The sequence below is a fragment of the Rana temporaria genome, chromosome 10 (genome assembly GCF_905171775.1).
Source record: "Rana temporaria chromosome 10, aRanTem1.1, whole genome shotgun sequence".
In the NCBI taxonomy this organism is placed as follows: Eukaryota; Metazoa; Chordata; class Amphibia; order Anura; family Ranidae; genus Rana; species Rana temporaria.
The window spans coordinates 71,875,279-71,898,817 of record NC_053498.1 but is presented as its reverse complement, the minus strand read 5'-3'; the positions used below and the strand labels follow the sequence as shown (position 1 = coordinate 71,898,817).

General features: G+C 48.3%; 1 protein-coding gene across 1 annotated transcript in view; it reads left to right on the top strand.

Annotated features, from left to right (window-relative positions):
* Positions 1-5,155: 5,155 nt before the first annotated feature.
* Positions 5,156-23,539, top strand: part of KMT2A (lysine methyltransferase 2A) — a 179,454-nt gene continuing 161,070 nt past the window's right edge. The window contains exon 1 of the mRNA XM_040325444.1: positions 5,156-5,483. Within this exon, the coding sequence (XP_040181378.1) occupies positions 5,208-5,483 (276 nt within the window). The 5' untranslated portion in view covers positions 5,156-5,207. The remainder of the gene's footprint in view (positions 5,484-23,539) is intronic.

Below are 23,539 nucleotides of genomic sequence, written 5' to 3'. Positions count from 1 at the left end.
TATAAAACATATCCAATAAAATAATAATAATTTTTTTTTTTTAAATCAAATTTCTTCATAAATGTTGGCCAAAATGTATTCTGCTACATAATTTTGATTTAGAAAAATCCCAATGCGTGTAAATTGATTGGTTTGCTTGAAAGTTATAGCGCCTACAAACTATAGTATATACTTGGAATTTTTATTTATTTTATACTACTAAAGGGGGCAAACAACGACTTATAATGGGACTGCGATATTCGTGTTTTTTTACCTTAAAGAGGAAGTAAAGCCCCTAAAAAATAAATACAAAAAAAGAAACCCTGCAAGACAACGGCATAATGAGCTAGTATGCATAGCATACTAGCTCATTATGAGGTACTTACCTGAGATCGAAGCCCCCGCAGCGACCCTCGTTCGCCTCCTCCGTCGCCGCCATTACTCCCAGAGTGACTTCCGGGTATCGTGGCCCCGGCGCTGTGATTGGCCGGAGCCGCGATGACGTCATGCGTGTGGGAGCCGTCAGTGACGGCACGATCGCCATCACTAATGGCACGCTCAGTGCGCCTGCGCAGTTGTCTACGGCACACATGCTCCGTAGATATTGGTGCAGTCTTTTTTACAAATATCTCCTAAACCATGTATGTAAACCATGTATGTTTAGGAGATATTTCTTGTACTTACAGTTAAGCCTAGGCTTACCTGTAGGTAAAAGTGGTCTGTAAGGGTTTACAGCCACTTTAATGCATCCTCTCCGCCCGCCCCCCCCTGAGCCCCCGTTTTACTTACCTGAGCCCCGAATCTTCGTGGGCACGATCCTGCGTCGTTCACTCCATGGCTGATCGGCTCCTTATTGGATAGATTGATAGCAGCGCAGCCATTGGCTCCCGCTGCTGTCAATCAGATCCAGTGATGCGGCCGGGGCCGAGTCATACACTCGGTGGCTATGAACGCCGAGTGTATAACACGGAAGTGCACTCACTAGGGTTGCCACAGCACCCCCTTAATCCAGGACACACATTAATCACACAGGTTCTGTGGCTGATTAGGTGGTAATTAAAACCACTTGGTTACTTATCTGCATTAAATCAGCCTCAGAACCTGTGTAATTAATATGTGTTCTACTACATTTAGGGCTCTTTCACACGTCCGTCCGTCCGTTTTTTGGACATCCGTTAACGGACCGCAATGCTTCCCTATGGGTTAACGTCCGTTAGCGGATGAGCATCCGCTAACGTCCGTTAGCATCCGTCTGCGTTAAGTTCCGTTTTTTTGGACGGAAGAAAACCCTATTTTTCTTCCGTCAAAAAACCGGAACGGACGAAAAACGGATGATCCGTTTACCATCCGATCCGCAAACAGTGTGTGGGGGTTTGGTATGAATCCTGAGGGGGAAGTCCCCGCCGGATTTTAAATAAAAATCCGGCATGGGTTCCCCCCTCAGGAGCATACCGGGCCCTTAGGTCTGGTATGGGTTGTAAGGAGACCCCCCCCCTACGCCGAAAAAACGGCGTAGGGAGTCCCCCTACAATCCATACCAGACCCGTATCCAAAGCACGCTACCCGGCCGGCCAGGAAAGGAGTGGGGACGAGCGAGCACCCCCCCCCTCCTGAGCCGCACCGGGCTGCATGCCCTCAACATGGGGGGGGGGGTTGGGTGCTCTGGGGCAGGGGGGGCGCACTGCGGCCCCCCCCACCCCAGAGCACCCTGTCCCCATGTTGATGAGGACAGGGCCCCTTCCCGACAACCCTGGCCGTTGGTTGTCGGGGTATGCGGGCGGGAGGCTTATCGGAATCTGGGAGCCCCCTTTAATAAGGGGGCCCCCAGATACCGGCCCCCCACCCTAAGTGAATGGATATGGGGTACATCGTACCCCTACCCATTCACCTGGAGGCAAAAAGTTAAAGTTAATAAACACGACACAAGGGTTTTTAAAATAATTTATTAGTCTGCTCCGGAGGCCCCCCGTCTTCTTTATTAGCTCTTTCACCAGGGGGGGCTTCTTCTTTGACGTCTTCGGGTGGGGGCCGCTCTTCTTCGCCGCCGTCTGGTTCTCTTCCACCGCCGGGGGGGGGGGGCGCTTTTATAAAAGCGCCCCCCCGGCGGGTTTCCTCCGACGTCTTCGGCGGGGGGTGGTGTGCTTCTCAGGGGGGGGCTTCTTCTTCCGCTATCCGGGGGGGTCTTCTCCGCTATCCGTGCTTCTGTGCTGGGACGTCGTCTTCTTCTTCTTCTCCCGATGTTGACACGTCGCCTCTTCTCGCTGCAATGACGGGTGCACGGCTTGCATCTGACTTATATAGGCCTCACAGTCCCATCATGCTCCGGTACCTACCCACGTGGGTAGGTATCACATGGGTAGGTACGGAGCATGATGGGACTGTGAGGCCTATATAAGTCAGATGCAAGCCGTGCACCCGTCATTGCAGCGAGAAGAGGCGACGTGTCAACATCGGGAGAAGAGAAGAAGACGACGTCACAGCACAGAAGAAGAAGAAGAAGACGTTCAGCGCTGAAGGGGAAGGCACCGGACAGCAGGAGGAAGAACCGGGGTGCGCCGAGTCAACAGCGGAGAGCAGCGAACATAGAAGAAGACCCCCGGAGAGTGGAGAAGACCCCCCGGATAGCGGAGAAGACCCCCCCCTGGATAGCGGAAGAAGAAGCCCCCCCGTGAGTAGCACACCACCCCCCGCCGAAGACGTCGGAGGAAACCCGCCCGGGGGGGCGCTTTTATAAAAGCGACCCCCCCGGCGGTGGAAGAGAACCAGACGGCGGCGAAGAAGAGCGGCCCCCACCCGAAGACGTCAAAGAAGAAGCCCCCCCTGGTGAAAGAGCTAATAAAGAAGACAGGGGGGCCTCCGGAGCAGACTAATAAATTATTTTAAAAAAAAACCCTTGTGTCGTGTTTATTAACTTTAACTTTTTGCCTCCAGGTGAATGGGTAGGGGTACGATGTACCCCATATCCATTCACTTAGGGTGGGGGGCCGGTATCTGGGGGCCCCCTTATTAAAGGGGGCTCCCAGATTCCGATAAGCCTCCCGCCCGCATACCCCAACAACCAACGGCCAGGGTTGTCGGGAAGGGGCCCTGTCCTCATCAACATGGGGACAGGGTGCTCTGGGGTGGGGGGGCCGCAGTGCGCCCCCCCTGCCCCAGAGCACCCAACCCCCCCCCCCATGTTGAGGGCATGCAGCCCGGTACGGCTCAGGAGGGGGGCGCTCGCTCGTCCCCACTCCTTTCCTGGCCGGCCGGGTAGCGTGCTTTGGATACGGGTCTGGTATGGATTGTAGGGGGACCCCCTACGCCGTTTTTTCGGCGTTGGGGCGGGGTCTCCTTACAACCCATACCAGACCTAAGGGCCCGGTATGCTCCTGAGGGGGGAACCCATGCCGGATTTTTATTTAAAATCCTGCGGGGACTTTCCCCTCAGGATTCATACCAAACGCCGCACACGTGTAGACTTGGCGGGAATCCAAGTCGGATCTCCCGTCGCTTCTATGACGTGCTTGCTGGAATGTGCTTTTACTATTCCAGCGAGTGCGAGATGTCGGCACCCTGTCGCCGAGAATCAGCGTGATGCTGTCGTGCTAAAAACACATTCTCGGCGGCAGGCACTGTATGTAAAAAGCCCCCCCCCAAAAAAAACGGATGGATCAACTGATGAAAAAAAAACTGATCTAAAAAACTGAGCTGACGTGTGAAAGAGCCCTAAAGGGATGATGTGGCAACACTAGAGCATGCAAGGTAACCCCCTTGGCAAAGAGCTTCCCAGAGGGGGTTAGCTCTTGCGAGGAGAAGGCGAGAGAGCCGCCGTGGGACTCCAGAAGACCAGGTTCAGGGCCACTCTGTGCAAAACGAACTGCACAGTGGAGGTAAGTATGACATGTTTGTTATTTTAAAAAAAAAACTGTACCTTTAGTGTCCCTTTAACTTCCACTGACATCACCAGTGACATTAATACAGTGATCAGTGCTAAAAAATATGCACTGTCACTGTACTAATGACACTGGTTGGGAAGGGGTTTACATCTAGGGCAATCAAGGGGTTAAATGTGTGCCTAATTATATGTGTACAGTGTGCTGCTTTTTACTAATGATCTATCAGTTTCTCATCACTGCTTTAAGATCCCCCCCCTCCATTATAGTGATGGTGTCACCCCTCCATTCCAGTGATGGTGTCACCCCTCCATTCCAGTGATGGTGCCCCCCCTCCATTCCAGTGATGATGTCACCCCCTCCATTACAGTGATGGTGTCACCCCCTCCATTCCAGTGATGGTGCCCCCCCTCCATTCCAGTGATGATGTCACCCCCTCCATTCCAGTGATGGTGTCCCCCCTCCATTCCAGTGATGATGTCACCCCCTCCATTCCAGTGATGGTGCCCCCCCTCCATTCCAGTGATGATGTCACCCCCTCCATTCCAGTGATGGTGCCCCCCCTCCATTCCAGTGATGATGTCCCCCCTCCATTACAGTGATGGTGTCACCCACTCCATTACAGTGATGGTTTCACCCCCCCTCCATTCCAGTAAAGGTGTCACCCCCTCCATTCCAGTGAGGTGTCACCCCCTCCATTCCAGTGATGATGTCACCCCTCCATTCCAGTAAAGGTGTCACCCCTTCTCCATTCCAGTGATGGTGTCACCCCTACATTACAGTAATGATGTCACCCCCTCCATTCCAGTGAGGTGTCACCCCCTCCATTCCAGTGAGGTGTCACCCCCTCCATTCCAGTGATGGTGTCACCCCTCCATTCCAGTGATGGTGTCACCCCTCCATTCCAGTGATGGTGCCCCCCCTCCATTCCAGTAATGGTGTCACCCCCTCCATTCCAGTGATGGTGTCACCCCTTCCTCCACCAGAAGGAGACCTTCTTTCCCAGTGTTATTATCGCTCGGTGTTGTGTTATCGCACGGCGCGCCCCCGAGCTAGCTGTGCAGTTACCTGTATGACACAAGCAGAGTGGAGCAGTGAGCATGCGCATTCCGGGGCCCGGGGCCGAGCATAGATGACATGTGAGCGCTCCATACAGAGTGACGGCCGTGTGAGCAGTCATGTTTCCGGCCTTCCCCCTAGCCGGGCCCGGGACCCTGTACCTCCCATAAGGCTCCGTGTAGAAGACGTAGGCGTGTTGTGCTGTGTGCAGGTTCCAGGGCCGCCTTTTCTCCTCCCTCAGCCCCGCTCTGTTGCTCTCCAGCCCGCGGTGATAATAAGATCCCAGGACACAAAATGGCGCACAGCTGTCGGTGGCGCTTCCCCGCCCGGCCCGGGACTGGCCGCAGACTGGGAGCCCGGCACAGGGTGGCGGCGGTGGTCAGGGAGGAGGGGATCGCATTGGGAACGGACGGAAGTCCTGACGCTGCGCACGAAACCGCTGTGGCCCCTGGGGGCCCCGGAGATTGTATGGGGGTTGGACCCGGATTTGATGCGGCGCTGCAAGTGTCGGTGACCATTGGGAGCAACCTGAGACGGTTCAGGGACGTGTCCGGAGGGAGCAGCGGAGAGGTGAGAGGATGGAGGAGGAGGGGGGCGTGTGCACCCGGAGGAGGAGGAGGGGAGAGGACATGCTGGGATCTGTAGTCACACAGCATGGCATGGGGCACACCTCTCTAACCATGTGCCCATCATCATACATCACATGGGGGGAGGGCATGGAGTGATGATGAGGGGGTACACGGAGTGGGGGTACATACATGGAGTGATGATAAGGGGGTACATACATGGAGTGATAAGGGGGTACATACATGGAGTGATAAGGGGGTACATACACGGAGTGATGATGAGGGGGTACATACATGGAGTGATGATAAGGGGGTACATACACGGAGTGATGATGAGGGGGTACATGGAGTGGGGGTACATACATGGAGTGATGATAAGGGGGTACATACATGGAGTGATGATGAGGGGGTACATACATGGAGTGATAAGGGGGTACATACATGGAGTGATGATAAGGGGGTACATACATGGAGTGATGATAAGGGGGTACATACATGGAGTGATGATGAGGGGGTACATACATGGAGTGATAAGGGGGTACATACATGGAGTGATGATAAGGGGGTACATACATGGAGTGATGATGAGGGGGTACATACGTGGGGGGGGGGGTACATACACGGAGTGGGGGTACATACCTGGAGTGATAAGGGGGTACATACATGGAATGATAAGGGGGTACATACATGGAGTGATGATGAGGGGGTACATACATGGAGTGATAAGGGGGTACATACATGGAGTGATGATGAGGGGGTACATACATGGAGTGATAAGGGGGTACATACATGGAGTGATGATAAGGGGGTACATACATGGAGTGATGATGAGGGGGTACATACGTGGGGGGGGGGGGGGTACATACACGGAGTGGGGGTACATACCTGGAGTGATAAGGGGGTACATACATGGAATGATAAGGGGGTACATACATGGAGTGATGATGAGGGGGTACATACATGGAGTGATGATAAGGGGGTACATACATGGAGTGATGATGAGGGGGTACATACATGGAGTGATAAGGGGGTACATACATGGAGTGATGATAAGGGGGTACATACATGGAGTGGGGGGTACATGGAGTGATAAGGGGGTACATACATGGAGTGATGATGAGGGGGTACATGGAGTGGGGGTACATACATGGAGTGATAAGGGGGTACATACATGGAGTGGGGGGTACATGGAGTGATAAGGGGGTACATACGTGGGGGGGGTACATACATGGAGTGGGGGTACATACATGGAGTGATGATGAGGGGGTACATACACGGAGTGGGGGGTACATGGGGCATTGGTGCAGAAGTCATAGAATGGATTATGGAGGGACATTGGTACAGACGTAACAGGGTGATGGAGGGGCTTTAGTACAGAAGTCTTAAACGGGATGATGGAGAGGACATTGGTATAGAAGGGATGATGGAGAGGACATTGGTATAGAAGGGATGATGGAGGGGACATTGGTATAGACGGGATGATGGAGGGGACATTGGTATAGAAGGGATGATGGAGGGGACATTGGTATAGAAGGGATGATGGAGGGGACATTGGTATAGAAGGGATGATGGAGGGGACATTGGTATAGAAGGGATGATGGAGGGGACATTGGTATAGAAGGGATGATGGAGGGGACATTGGTATAGAAGGGATGATGGAGGGGACATTGGTATAGAAGGGATGATGGAGGGGACATTGGTATAGAAGGGATGATGGAGGGGACATTGGTATAGAAGGGATGATGGAGGGGACATTGGTATAGAAGGGATGATGGAGGGGACATTGGTATAGAAGGGATGATGGAGGGGACATTGGTATAGAAGGGATGATGGAGGGGACATTGGTATAGAAGGGATGATGGAGGGGACATTGGTATAGATGGGATGATGGAGGGGACATTGGTATAGACGGGATGATGGAGGGGACATTGGTATAGAAGTAATAGACGGGATGATGGAGGGGACATTGGTATAGACGGGATGATGGAGGGGACATTGGTATAGACGGGATGATGGAGGGGACATTGGTATAGAAGAGATGATGGAGGGGACATTGGTATAGAAGTAATAGACGGGATGATGGAGGGGACATTGGTATAGACGGGATGATGGAGGGGACATTGGTATAGACGGGATGATGGAGGGGACATTGGTACAGAAGGGATGATGGAGGGGACATTGGTATAGACGGGATGATGGAGGGGACATTGGTATAGACGAGATGATGGAGGGGACATTGGTATAGAAGAGATGATGGAGGGGACATTGGTATAGAAGGGATGATGGAGGGGACATTGGTATAGAAGTAATAGACGGGATGATGGAGGGGACATTGGTATAGACGGGATGATGGAGGGGACATTGGTATAGACGGGATGATGGAGGGGACATTGGTATAGAAGGAATGATGGAGGGACATTGGTACAGATGGTATAGAAGGGATGATGGAGTGTCACGTGACATTGGTATAGAAGGGATGATGGAGGGACATTGGTACAGATGTTATAGAAGGGATGATGGAGGGACACGTGACATTGGTATAGAAGGGATGATGGAGGGACACACTGGACATCGGTATAGAAGGGATGATGGAGAGACACGTGACTTTGTTATAGAAGGGATCATGGAGGGACAATGGTACAGAAGTCATAGAAGGGATAATGGAGGGACATATGGGATATTGGTACAGAAGGGATGATGGAGGGACACGTGACATTGGTATAGAAGGGATCATGGAGGGACATTGGTATAGAAGGGACGATGGAGGGACATTGGTATAGAAAGGACGATGGAGGGACATTGGTATAGAAAGGACGATGGAGGGACATTGGTATAGAAGGGACGATGGAGGGACATTGGTATAGAAGGGATGATGGAGGGACATTGGTACAGAAGGGATAATGGAGGGACACATGGGATATTGGTACAGAAGGGATGATGGAGGGACATTGGTATAGAAGGGACGATGGAGGGACATTGGTATAGAAGGGATGATGGAGGGACACGTGACTTTGTTATAGAAGGGATCATGGAGGGACACATGGGACATTGGTATAGAAGGGACGATGGAGGGACATTGGTATAGAAGGGACGATGGAGGGACATTGGTATAGAAGGGACGATGGAGGGACATTGGTATAGAAGGGACGATGGAGGGACATTGGTATAGAAGGGACGATGGAGGGACATTGGTATAGAAGGGACGATGGAGGGACATTGGTATAGAAGGGACGATGGAGGGACATTGGTATAGAAGGGACGATGGAGGGACATTGGTATAGAAGGGACGATGGAGGGACATTGGTATAGAAGGGACGATGGAGGCACATTGGTACAGAAGGGATGATGGAGGGACACATGGGATATTGGTACAGAAGGGATGATGGAGGGACATTGGTATAGAAGGGACGATGGAGGGACATTGGTATAGAAGGGACGATGGAGGGACATTGGTATAGAAGGGATGATGGAGGGACACGTGACATTGGTATAGAAGGGATGATGGAGGGACATTGGTACAGATGGTATAGAAGGGACGATGGAGGGACACGTGACATTGGTATAGAAGGGACGATTGAGGGACATTGGTATAGGAGGGATGATGGAGGGACACGTGACATTGGTATAGAAGGGACGATGGAGGGACATGTGACATTGGTATAGAAGGGATGATGGAGGGACATTGGTATAGAAGGGACGATGGAGGGACATGTGACATTGGTATAGAAGGGATGATGGAGGGACATTGGTATAGAAGGGACGATGGAGGGACATGTGACATTGGTATAGAAGGGACGATGAAGGGACATGTGACATTGGTATAGAAGGGATGATGGAGGGACATTGGTATAGAAGGGACGATGGAGGGACATGTGACATTGGTATAGAAGGGATGATGGAGGGACATGTGACATTGGTATAGAAGGGATGATGGAGGGACATTGGTATAGAAGGGATGATGGAGGGACACGTGACATTGGTATAGAAGGGACGATGGAGGGACATTGGTATAGAAGGGACGATGGAGGGACATTGGTACAGATGGTATAGAAGGGACGATGGAGGGACTTCTGGGACCTTAGTACTTATGTGGTGGAAGGGGAGCAGTTTGTGGGCACTGCAGATCTCTAGGCACCAAGGTGAACTTTCTATGGCTTGGCAGAGTTGAAGACACAGACTGGCACCTGGGAGAATACAAATGAGAGTGATGCCATGTGGAGCCACTGCAGGTTTCTGATGTCCTGTAAGGACAATTTGTGCTGCGTACCATGACACTGACAATGATTGTGTATGGATGCCTCTGCTATGATGGCTGCGTATGCTGCTCATTGGCATGCTGCTTTATTTGTGGTGTGTTTCCTAAGACTAAATCCTCAGGGAAAAGAAAGCCTTGGCTCTGCTAGGTGTCGGCAGGTGGCTGGTGTAGAAATGTTTGTAATGTGATGTATGGTGTGCAGATAGAACAGCGAGGAGGGGGGTGTGTCTGCATCACACCGCCATCATCCACACACTGCTATTCCTCCTCCTAATGTCTCCCTTCTAGCAGTTCTGTCTCTCAGAACGTTCTGCTTCTATGTGGAAGGATGGATGAATTAAAATCTTCTTTCTTTTCTGACGTCTTTGCTGCCAATAAATGCGTCACTTGCATCGTCTTTAAGGCGGTACGCTGGCAGCCTTGTTCCAAACATCCAGCGCTCTCTGGAGGAAAGTCTTTTATATTACTCATGTGTACAGTAAAGGCTTGAGCTGTTATTTATCTGCAACGTGCCGGTGTTTGTCCTGTGTGCACCCGTACCCCCTGTGTGTGTACACCCCGTACCCCCTGTGTGTGTACACCCCGTACCCCCTGTGTGTGTACACCCCGTACCCCCTGTGTGTGTACACCCCGTACCCCCTGTGTGTGTACACCCCGTACCCCCTGTGTGTGTACACCCCGTACCCCCTGTGTACCCTGTGTGTACCCCCTGTGTGTGCACCCCGTACCCCCTGTGTGTGTACACCCTGTGTGTACCCTGTGTGTACCCCCTGTGTGTGCACCCCGTACCCCCTGTGTGTGTACCCCCTGGGTGTACCCTGTGTGTACCCTGTGTGTACCCTGTGTGTACCCTGTGTGTACCCCCTGTGTACACCCTGTGTGTGCACCCGTACCCCCTGTGTGCACCCGTACCCCCTGTGTGCACCCGTACCCCCTGTGTGCACCCGTACCCCCTGTGTGCACCCGTACCCCCTGTGTGCACCCATACCTCCTGACCCCCCCCTCCTAATGTAGCGCTATCTATAGCGTTTATACTGGTAAATGACGCCTTCGCTATCAGACTTGGAGGAAATGTCATGGGGGATTTCTGTCACTGAATGTTTTTCTGCGTACAGAGAAGGGGTGTGTCCCTGAGCAGCGTGCTTTTTTACTCCATGGCTTACTGTAAAGGACTCGTGTATTACTGCTTGTCACATCCAGTTTTATGGCTTTTCTAGATCAGTTTCGTCCTGGCGCTAGCATAAATTTGTGTGTTTTACAACCGTGAAGTATTTTGTATGTTGTATGTGTTTGTATGTATAGTGCAGGACGGCGAGCACAGAATTGTGGAGTGGGCTAAACACTTCTTATTGTGCTTTGGACATAATGAGGGGGGCTTTGTTTTGGCGGCAGAAGAGCAGCTGCTGTCTGAGTGTTGAGAAAGAACTTGCCGTTTCCTTTCTTGCTTGTATGCCTTTGTCATGTTGGATGCGTTTGATGCATTAAAGTCGATTTGTGACATCTCTTGGTTATTATTTGTACCCTAAATGTCCCCAAAATGCTTTAAAACTAGCCCTCGAAACTGTGTATAGTGTGGTGTTCTTTTTATTTATTTATTTTTAATTACAGCATACATTTTAAAGTATGGGAGGTAACCCAGTCTGAGTCAAAATCCAGTCCCAGTGTAAAAAGTGTAAAGGCTCCCATCAGCTGGAAACTTGAGCCTGGGAATTGTTGGCATGTAAACACATAGCCCAATACTGCTCATATGCACTGTCAATGTTGTGTACCAAACCCACCCCCCTCCTGCCTTGCATTGGCATCCTTGAGCTGGCGCTGGGTGTCGTGCCTCCCTCCCCCTCTTGCACTGGGTGTCGTGCCTCCCTCCCCTTTTTTGCAGTGGCACTGGGTGTCGTGCCACTGCAAAAAAGGGGGGAGGCACGACACCCAGTGCCACTGCAAAAAAGGGGGGTGGTGTCGTGCCTCCCCCTTTTTTGCAGTGGCACTGGGTGTCGTGCCTCTCCCCCTTTTTTGCAGTGGCACTGGGTGTCGTGCCTCCCCCCTTTTTTGCAGTGGCACTGGGTGTCGTGCCTCCCCCCCTTTTTTGCAGTGGCACTGGGTGTCGTGCCTCCCCCCCTTTTTTGCAGTGGCACTGGGTGTCGTGCCTCCCCTCCTTTTTTGCAGTGGCACTGGGTGTCGTGCCTCCCCCCTTTTTTGCAGTGGCACTGGGTGTCGTGCCTCCCCCCCCTTTTTTGCAGTGGCACTGGGTGTCGTGCCCCCCCCCTTTTTTGCAGTGGCACTGGGTGTCGTGCCTCCCCCCCCTTTTTTGCAGTGGCACTGGGTGTCGTGCCTCCCCCCCCTTTTTTGCAGTGGCACTGGGTGTCGTGCCTCCCCCCCCCTTTTTGCAGTGGCACTGGGTGTCGTGCCTCCCCCCCTTTTTTGCAGTGGCACTGGGTGTCGTGCCTCCCCCCCTTTTTTGCAGTGGCACTGGGTGTCGTGCCTCCCCCCCTTTTTTGCAGTGGCACTGGGTGTCGTGCCTCCCCCCCTTTTTTGCAGTGGCACTGGGTGTCGTGCCTCCCCCCCTTTTTTGCAGTGGCACTGGGTGTCGTGCCTCCCCCCCTTTTTTGCAGTGGCACTGGGTGTCGTGCCTCCCCCCCTTTTTTGCAGTGGCACTGGGTGTCGTGCCTCCCCCCCTTTTTTGCAGTGGCACTGGGTGTCGTGCCTCCCCCCTTTTTTGCAGTGGCACTGGGTGTCGTGCCTCCCCCCTTTTTTGCAGTGGCACTGGGTGTCGTGCCTCCCCCCCCTTTTTTGCAGTGGCACTGGGTGTCGTGCCTCCCCCCCTTTTTTGCGCAGTGGCACTGGGTGTCGTGCCTCCCCCCCTTTTTTTTGCAGTGGCACTGGGTGTCGTGCCTCCCCCCCTTTTTTTTGCAGTGGCACTGGGTGTCGTGCCTCCCCCCCTTTTTTTTGCAGTGGCACTGGGTGTCGTGCCTCCCCCCCTTTTTTTTGCAGTGGCACTGGGTGTCGTGCCTCCCCCCCCTTTTTTTTGCAGTGGCACTGGGTGTCGTGCTCTAGCCCCCAAACAACACTTTTTACTCCCTTTCCCCTTTGTACTTGCACTCAGTGTTGTCGTTGCCCCCCCCCCCCCCCCGCAGAAATCCCCTCGGCATCCACACGTCGTCTTCCTAGCTGACAGGACGGGCCAATTAGAATGCTCCAAAACGTCCCTCCTGACTCAGTACGTTTTGGACATTCAGTTTAGGGGATTTCTAAGCCCCGGGGCTCAGAACGGGAGATTGCCACGGTCTAGGTCAGCGGGATTGGTGAGGAGGGGTCCTGTGTAAGTTCACCTTTAGAGATTTTTATGTAAAGGTGAATTTACACTTGAAATAGTTTCTAAATGGAGAGCCTGTTATATATTCTAGGTTTGTAAAGCCTGTTGCTTGCTTTTATGTTGAGACCGGGTGGCAGAAGTGCTCGAGTCAGTTTTGAGGTAATTCTCTCGATGTACTTTTTGAGGCATTTAGAACCTATATGGTTAAGGTGATTTAATTCTCGTTTATTATTAAAAAATAAATTTAAAAAAATGTTCTACTTTCCTGCTCTTCTCTTGTCCCCTTCCGGTTCTTCGTGCCCCCCCCCCCCCCCCTGAGTGGTGCTTCCTATGGGGCACTTGTGTGTGCTAGGTCCTGAGCCCCACTCTGTGTGACAGCAGGAGGAGATAATGAGACTCACTGCTGTCTCTAAGCCAATGAGGAGGGAAAAAACCTCTGCTCTCATGCACATCGCTGGCTCGTGATTGAGCTCAGGTAAGTATTTGAGGAGCTGCATTCAGAAGATTTTTACCTTCATAAAATGCAGTAAGGTTAAATAAATAAATGTAAAACATTAAAGCGGGAGTTCACCCGAATTTTTTTTTTTAACCTTGGATTAATGCTCATTTTGTCTAGGGGAATCGGCTAGTTAAAAACGAAGCCGTACTTACTGTTTTAGAGAGCGATCTTCTCCGCCGCTTCCGGGTATGGTCTTCGGGACTGGGCGTTCCTATTTGATTGACAGGCTTCCGATGGTCGCATCTATCGCGTCACAAGTAGGCGAAAGAAGCCGAACGTCGGGGCTGCTCTATACAGCGCCTGCGCACCGACGTTCGGCTACTTTCGGAAAATCGTGACGCGATGTATGCGACCGTCGGAAGCCTGTCAATCAAATAGGAACGCCCAGTCCCCGCAGCCCATACCCGGAAGCGGCGGGGAAGATCGCTCTGTAAAACGGTAAGTACTGCTTAGATTTAAAAAAAACTACCCGATTCCCCTAGACAAAATGAGCCTCAATCTAAGGTTAAAAATTAACTTTTCGGGTGAACCTCCACTTTAACTGTCGGTCTATATGAGTGATCGATCACTGTTTCTATTTACAAATGCTCTGTGATAGTGTTTGGCATATACGCCATTGTTATTCTTGAGACCATTTCCTTGTGACGCATCACTTTTGTGTTGAGGGTGTGTCACAGACAATACATCGGCGTCATCCGTTCTGTACCATTGGATTGAAGTTGACTTTGGAAGTAGTAAAGTGATCCTTCTGGCTATACATTGTGGCAAAAGTAGTAAGCAGTCATAAATGCAGTTTTATATTTAAACTCTGTATTTAGCTTTGTGTCTAAAGTTCCATTGCTCCTTCAAAGAGGAACTGTACACCTTGATGGTTTAGAACACAGGGGTAGGCAAATTTAACTTAGGCCAAGATTACCGGGCACAGTGTCGCCTCCTCACGCCTGATTTAAATTTCTATTTGCCTACTACCGTGTCGCAATCGTGTGCATTGCATGGCACTCCTGGGTTTTAATTGGGCGATGAGGAGTAACCGATCGCCTCCTCACCACCTGTCAAACACTCTCCGATCACTTTTCAGAGGAGCAGCAGTGCCTGCTGCACTTGTGAATGAGTCCTTAGTTGCATTCGGCAGAGGCACCCTTAGGGCTTGTTCACACATAAAGTTGGAGGGTGGTAAACTCAACCACAGGGTTTTATCGCTCCCAATCCAACCCTTTTTAGCTGCTGAGTAGGGGTGCAAGGGATCAAAAAACGTTCGGATCGTTTCTCGGATCAGAGTCACGGATCGGATCATTTTTCGGATCGGCAAAAACGTGGCTCAAGCACTTTCAGCATGTGTTTAAAGCCCTCGTTTTACACAACCGAATATGGCCTCATGTCTGCACCTATAAACACACCGATGGCGTTTGTGATGGCTTTAGCCCGGTCTGATCGTGCAACAAGGGGCTGCTTAAATGCTGCGCTGATGAGCGGTTGTTGAGCAGCTTTCGTTTTCATTTTCACTCCTGTCAGTGAAACACCAGGGTGATGTCGCTTCATGCGTGGCCATGCTTGATGTGTTTCCACTGTCATATGGCTTTTTTGTGCCACAGTGCCTACACACCATCACGGTTTTATCCACTAACCTCTTTCCTTCATCATTATATTTGACAGGGAAGCCAAAATGCTCTCATACAGGGGATTTAAATGACGCGGGGCGTTCAAGCTCCTCCGTTCCTCCACTCGCCATGTCCATGCTGTGTGTGGACTGAACATGCACACAACTTTTTTTTCCAGAAATCAATCCGTGGATCACGCGTGTTCGGTTCGGATCGCGGATCGATGACAATCCGTTGCACCACTACTGCTGAGGCACCAGCAAAAGGTGTAGCCATGCCACAGCAGACATTAAAGTGGGAGTTCACCCAAAAATCAACTTTCTGCAGTTAGATCCAGCATACTGCTGACATCTGCAGTATGCTGGTCTTTTTTTTGGTACTTATCGTTTTAGCAGTATTTCTTCTATGGCTCCGAGCAGGGATTACTTCCTGGTATAGGCGTTCCCGAAGACAAGCAAGTTGATTGACAGCCTTCGATAGCGCGTCACGGCTTCCGTAAATACACACGAGTGACACTCGGCAATTTACGGCGCCTGCGCAGTCAGCTCTACACGGCAGGCGCAGGCGCCGTAAACAGCCAAGTGTCACCTCGGCTGTTTTCGGAAGCCGTGACGCGCTATCGAAGGCTGTCAATCAACTTGCTTGCCTTCGGGAACGCCCATTCCCCGCTCGGAGCCATAGAAGAAATACTGCTAAAACAATAAGTACCAAAAAAAAAAAAGACCAGCATACTGCAAATATCAGCAGTATGCTGGATCTAACTGCAGAAAGTTGATTTTTGGGTGAACTCCCGCTTTAAACCCCCTGTTGCTTTTGGTGGGTGCTACCAGCTGCCAATCACATCCCCTTTTAAGTAAATTGGGCCACTCTGTAAGCTCTCTGCAACTGCGGGGTCCAAGGGGTTAAAGCAGGTGGTAAGAAAGCAACGCTACCTGCTTTAACCCCTTGTTTGCTGTAATATGCAAAGTGGTTGGAGGGAAGCTTCAGAATGGCAAAGATTTTTTTATTACAAATGTGAGCAGACTGCGGTTCCTCTTTAACTATGGGGTTTTACCACCCCAAACTGCAAATGTAAATGAGCCCTTACTGTTCTGAGCCCCCTGCAAGGCTGCTTTCCCACTAATGTGCTGCGGTTTACTTTCACCCTAGGTGCATTTGCGATTTCCCTGGGTTATCTGCGCTTTGCCATAGACTTCATTAAGAAAGTGCTTCAAGCCCACAGGAAAGCTGCAGGTACATTGCACCGTGGGGTGGCTAAACCGAAGCACATCGGTGTGAAAGCAGCCCTATACTATTATGCCCAGTGTATTGCTTCACACTGACCTGAAAATCTCTTCTTTCCTGCTGCTGGCACCACTCTGGAGACCGCTAGCCGGGATAAGAGGTGGAGTGCAGTTTTTATCACTCTGCATGGGACAGGAGCCAGGAGTACAGAGGAAGCATCAGCTTATACGGCTCTTGCTTCCCCGCTACAGCTCCAATTTCACAAGTAGTCCCTCTGCATTGCACTGGGATGGTGGGTAAGCAAGTCCAGACTACGATCTACCAGTCACCTGACCACGATCTACTGGTAGATCACTTTCTACAGGTCGCTGACACCCCCCCCCCCCCCACTGTAAAGTGTAGTATACACCGAGCAGCCATAAAATTATGACCACCAGCCATCAGATGGCCACACACCTAATATTGGGTAGGTCCCCTTTTTTGACACCACAACAACCTTCACTTACCGAGGCATGGTCTTCACTAGTACTCTGAAGTTATGCATGAGAATACCAAAAGTGATGGCATTAAACTTGCACCTGTGTATTCTTACAATTATTACCATGGAAAATGTGGTGGCTGCCATTGCTGGTCTCCTTACAAAAATGCTAGCTGTCTGCCTTCAATGAGTCATTTAGCCAGAACCAGTTTGCATATTGGGAAAGCCAGAATTCTTTATGTGGGTGCTGTTTGTGGTCAGTGACTCATGGTATCAAAGCAAAAGGGTCAGCTTGACAGTTAAGCAGATTTTCGACTAAAGCAGGCCACACAATTAAATTAAGCTCCATTTTTTTTTTTTTTACCTTCATGCAAACAATGGAATTCTTTGGGCAACTGCCCCCCCCCCCCTATTACTTATTTTCACTCCATCGATGTGCACGGGAGCCTTGGCTCTCCTGGGACTCTCCCTCCTCTTTGGCTGGGGGCGGGGCTCAGCTGTGGCTTTGTGTGTGAAAGGACACGCAGAGCAATGGCTCGGGAGCGAGCCTGCTTGGGGGGGCCCCCATAGCAAACTGTTAGCTATGGGGGCACTTAATAGGAAAAAGGCATCAGGAGTGCCGGCGGGGGAACTGAGGAGAAGAGGATCTGGGCTGCTCTGTGCAAAACCACTGCACAGAGCAGGTAAGTATAACATGTTTGGTTTTAAACAAAAACAAAAAAAAAACTTGCCCTTTTAATATTAGTTTACGTATGAAGAAAATTCAGGAGTGCATCGCAGTCCAAATAGTCTAGCTCCCGTTTCACATAGCAGCGTTTTAGACCATGTCTAGATCGTTGTGACGGTCCTAGCTTGACAACAGACTAGACGTGGTCTGAACCATTGCTCTGTAAAATGTAGAAGCTTCACTGTGTTGTACTATCATGATTGTGTGGTAAAATGAAATGAAAGAATTGATCATGTAGCTCATCCATTCTTTAGAGCAGGGGTCAGCAAACCGCGGGCTGCAACTGGCCCACCATTGCTAGATGTCTGGCTCGTCAGTGGCCGTGATTAATTCATGGGCTCCCAGCCCGTGGAGGGCAACGGCGAGTGGCCAGTATCAGAGCTGGATGGGGTGGGAATCCTATTAGGGACCCCATTTCTCTCACCTGGGGACCAGGGACCCCTTCTCACTTGGGGACACCTGTACTGTTATTATGTTGGGATATTATCTTAATTTATTACAGATAAGAAAGCCACTGCCTCCACCTATAACTGGCCATTATGTAAAAAAAAAAAAAAAAAAAACAAAGAATAAATCCAAGGAAAACTCCAAGCTCACTTATCGACCACCAGCCCACGAACAACCGCTTTAACCTAACAGTATGCGTTAAAACAGCGGTTTAGTCTGCACACACTTGCAAATATGTTGACTTCCATTGTGAGGGAAAAATGCTAGGCCTTAACTCCTGTCTCTGAAAGGTAATTCATTAGTAGAATTCCTCTTGCAATCGGAAGTTTAATACAGATAGTCAACCTTAGAGAATACTGTATTGAGGTGTTTCCAACTTCATTCCTCAAGTACCCCCAACAAGCCTTGTTTTCTGAATTTTCCTTCGATAAAATCGCTGTCTTAAGTACCAAGCATTGTAAAGGCATTCTTGAAAACCTGACCTGTTTGGATTGAAGTTGGGAGTCGCAGCTTTTTCTTTTCTTTGGGCCGTGTTGCTGCTGTGTTGACTTTTTTATTGACCACACCTCAGGACACCCATTGGTCTAGAAATTGGCGCTTGTGTCCCGTAATGTACAATTAAAGCCCCGATCAAACCTGGGTGTTCTAGAATTGCTCAATTTTGGAACGTGGTAAAATCACCATCAAGCGCAACACTCGTTTGGGTGCAATTGTTAATGACCCCCCCAAACCCACAAAAGATCGATTCCAAAGAAGGTACAGGAGCTACTTTGGCGTGTTATTTGTTAAGAGTACAGCCCATTTAAATGATTGGTGCTGCTCCAAAAATGTGCATTTAACCACTCCTTGACTGCGCTATAGCCGAAAGATGACTACATGTGTCTCTCTCTAGTTCTGGGAGGGCGTCCACCCCATAGGATGTGCATCGGGCGCGCTCTGTCACTGCTGCATGCTTTGTATGCCACTGATCAGATCGTGGTAAAGAGCCAATCACAGCAGCCCTTTACCATGTAATCTGCGGTGTCCATCGCAGCAAGTCACATGTAAACAGACTTGCTGGTTATCAGCTCTCCTTTCCTCGCATGCTGCCTGAGGAAAGGAGAGCCGACAACCAGCAAGTATGAATACATTGTCTACGTTGATCATCAGTGCAGGTTATCATTGAAGAAAAAAAAAAATCAGTTATTTGCTTTGAGAGATGTGTGGATTTTATATTTTTTGTTTTATTTGAAGAATGGAGTAGAGAAAAGTGACTAATTAGAGTTGGTGACATGTTCAGATACTTTACAGAAAAAAGGTGTACTGTGTTTTTAATTTCAGTTATTTCTTCTTTGGTTGTTTTGATAATCAAAACTGTGAGAGGTATTGGAGGTTTTTATATTTAAAGAAAATTGTAGTACACCATTTGTATCACTAGGTGTCATGAGTACATTTCAAATGTGGGCATGACTCAGTGTAATGGTTTTGCGTATTACAAAAATTATTTTGTATGTTCTAAATGTTTCAACCCTTATAGTGCAGTTAAACAAACCTTAACGCCTTTGCAACTTTTGGCATGTGCTAGTAAAACTGTATTTCATTGCTACTACTAGTGTATCCAGTTGTCCTTTAAGCCCAGCCGTGGGGTCGCGGGCGCGCTCCCACGACCCGGTCCGAAGCTCCGTGACCGTGGGACTCGCGGACCCGATCGCCGCTAGAGTCCCGCGATCGGTCCCCGGAGCTGAAGAACGGGGAGAGCCATGTGTAAACACAGCTTCCTCGTTCTTCACTGTGGCGGCGTCATCGATCGTGTGATACTTTTTTATAGGGGGGGACACAATCGATGACGTCACACTTGCAGCCACACCCCCCTACAGTTGTAAACACACTTGAGGTCACACAACCCCATCAGCGCCCCCTTGTGTTTAACTCCCAAACGGCAATTGTCATTTTCACAACAAAACATTTTTTGCTGTGAAAATGACAATGGTCCCAAAAATGTGTCAAAATTGTCCGAAGTGTCCGCCATAATGTCGCAGTCATGAAAAAAATCACTGTTCGCCGCCATTAGTAGTAAAAAAAAAAACAATTAATAAAAATGCAATAAAACTATCCCCTATTTTGTAAACACTATAAATTTTGCGCAAACCAACCGATAAACGCTTATTGCGATTTTTTTTTTTTTTTTTATATATTTTTTTACCAAAAATAGGTAGAAGAATACGTATTGGCCTAAACTGAGGAAAATTATTTTTTTTATATATTTTTGGGGGATATTTATTATAGCAAAAAGTAAAAAATATTGCATTTTTTTTCAAAATTGTCGCTCTATTTTTGTTTATAGCGCAAAAAATAGAAACCGCAGAGGTGATCAAATACCACCAAAAGAAAGCTCTATTTGTGGGAAAAAAAGGACGCCAATTTTGTTTGGGGAGCCACGTCGCACGACCGCGCAATTGTCAGTAAAAGCGGCGCAGTGCCGAATCGCAAAAAGGGGCAAGGTCCTTTAGCTGCATTTTGGTCCGGGTCTTAAGTGGTTAAATCACTAGTAAAAAGGCTTGATTTAAATCATAATTTTTTTATTTGAATCAGAAATAAATCATAATTTTTAAAGAGCAACTGCCATCTCTGTCTCGCAGCTGCTCCTCCTCTGACCTGCTGTTGACTCACCGACAGTCCCATTCACTTTAATGGGGCGGCTGGTGATGAGGCAGTGACATAACTAGGGACATGGTGACAGCAGGTGAGTGGATGCCCGCTAACGGGCGCTGCCATTATGGATCTGATATGACAGGTGCTCTTAAATGTAAGGACTTATTCTTGCTGGTAGTTAGAATCTTTAATATTTGCAAACAAAATTAAGGTTTCCAATTTAGAATAATAAGCTGTCAGGATAGTAAAACAGTGATAGCGGAACCGATTCAATCATACAGTTTGTAGTGTACATAGATTTGCAAAACAATGGGATATTTCTGAAATTTGTTTTATCTTATGGCTACTGTGAAATTGTGTGTATGCATCAATGCAGTGCATGTTACCTCAGCTTGCAGAGCTTGGATTAATTGAATGAGTTTACCAAAAATGTAAATGATGCAGAATATACAGCATCATGCTACATAACTAAGCTCCATTTCATGCTGAATATACAAAATTATTAATGTATCTTAAATGGGAAAACGATCTTTAGTTAGATTTTTTTTCCTCCAAAAAGCATTTTATTAAAATAAAAAAAAAATCGGATTTTAACCACTTGGGACCATAAGGATTTTGACGGGCCATTTTTTGAGATGCGGCATTGCGTTGCTTTAACTGACAATTGCGCAGCCGTGCGACTTTGTACCCAAACAAAATGTATTAACAAAAAAAATTCCCACAAATATAGCTTTCTTTTGGTGGTATTTGATTACCTCTGCAGGTTTTTTTTTTTTTTTTTTGTGCTATAGACCAATTTTTTTTTTTTTTTTTAACCTTTTGCTATAATAAATGTAAAAAAACAAAGTTCATCAGTTTAGGCCGATATGTATTCTTCTACATATTTTTGGTAAAAAAATTGCAGTAAGCGTATATTGATTGGTTTGCGCGAAAGTTATAGCGTCTACAAAATAGGGGATAGGTGCCCCCTAGTGGTCTTAAAGCAGCCGACGTACCATGGCGTCGATTCGCCCAGGAGAGACAACCTGCCGCAGTATAACTGCGATGGCTGATCTTTAAGTGGTTATATACAAATCTGTGTTTTTTTTTTTTTTTTTTTTTTTCTAAATCATTGATTTTTATCCACTCTGTTATATCCTGACATCACACACACAAATGCATTTCTCCTACCTACAGATTGACATTAAAGTGACCTAACAACACTAAACAATGTTTTATTTGGTTGTGTGTTTAGTGTTATTTAAAACACATTTACCTGCTAACATCAGCCTGGTTTTGCTATATTATATTATTATACATTTTTTCACTCCGTGAAAAGGTACAGTACCTTTTTATTCATTAAGACCAATAAAGTGCAGGTGTGGGTTTTCGCTGTGATAGCCAATCGTACAATATCACAGAGATCATGTGATTCCTGATTATTGGTATGAGACTCGGAGCTGTTGGGGACAGATCATTCTCCATGCTGGAGAGCGCAATGGAGCGTGCTTCCGGCACAAGCACAGATGCGAATATTCTCAACGTTATTGAAGAAGGCCCACCTCGGTGATGCCAGCGAGAACAAGTTAAAACAGAATTCAAGGCACATATAAAATAAACAAATGAATGTATCGTTAAGTGTATTTTTAAAAATGCAAGCAGTTTATGTACCTAAAATCAATTAAAACATTTAAAGAAGTATGTTTGGTAATTTGCTGCTATCCAGAAGATAAATGCCCAAGTTCTGTTTTTAGTAATTTGCTGCAGTTTTTATGAAGTCATGCATAGATATTTTGGTTATTCTGCAATTAAAGGTTTGTTTTTCTTTTCTAAATGGGTTCCTTTAAGCTAGTGCATTGTTGGTTCACTTACCTTTTTTCCTTCTAAATGTTCTATTTCTTTGTCTGTCTGAATTTCTCACTTCCTGTTTCTCCTCAGTAAGCTTGCCCCCATCATCTGGATGGGGGTTAGTCAGCCAGAACAGCTTCCTAGGAACAGGAAGTGAGAAATTCAGACAAAGAACATTTTTTTTAAGAAGGGAAATGGAAGGAAAAGGTAAGTGAACCAACAATGCTTTAGCTTAAAGGAACCAATTTAGAAAGTAAAACACAAACCTTTACAACCCCTTTTAAACCCCCTTCCTGGCCAGACCAGTTTCCAGCTTTTAGAACTCTCGCACTTTGGATGATAGTTGCGCGGTCATGAAACGATGTACCCAAAACATTTTTTTATTTATTTTTTTCCACACAAATAGAGCGTTCTTTTGGTGGGATTAAATCACTTTTGGGTTTTACATTTTTTGATAAAAAAACGAAAATAGACAGATAATTCTGGGAAAAAAAACAAAGCGTGTTTTTAAAATTTTAAAGACGGATTTTTTTTCTCCATTGATGTGTGGCACTGGTGGGCACAGATGAGGCAGCCGTGGCTCTCTGTGAGGGACCAAAGTCCCTCTGACAGAATCCGTTTTTTAATTATTTTTTTGTTTCTTTCACGCTGAAAGCGTAAGGGGGGGGAACCCTGATTTACGATCTTGTATTTACATCAAGTGATCAGCTGTCATTGGCTGACAGCAGATCATGTGGTAAGGGACTGGAATCTGCTCCTTACTCTGATCAGCTGAATCTTATAGAATCTGAGATCACGGGCGCGCCGGCATCATTTGGGTATAGTGTGGGTGGGAGGTGGTTAAAGAGGAACTTGACCTGGAAGCTATGCCTAATAAAAAGCGGGCATTTGGTTTCCCTGCAATTTCTCTTTCCCCCATTACTGACTTGGCATACCTTGTTCTGCAGTGTGTCTGTCCTATGACTAGCAGTTGGGAGAAGCTTTAGCTTTCATCGTGCACATTTACAGCTATAAGACGGTAGGCTTGGGAGTAGGGGTGCAACGGATCAAAAAACTCACGGTTC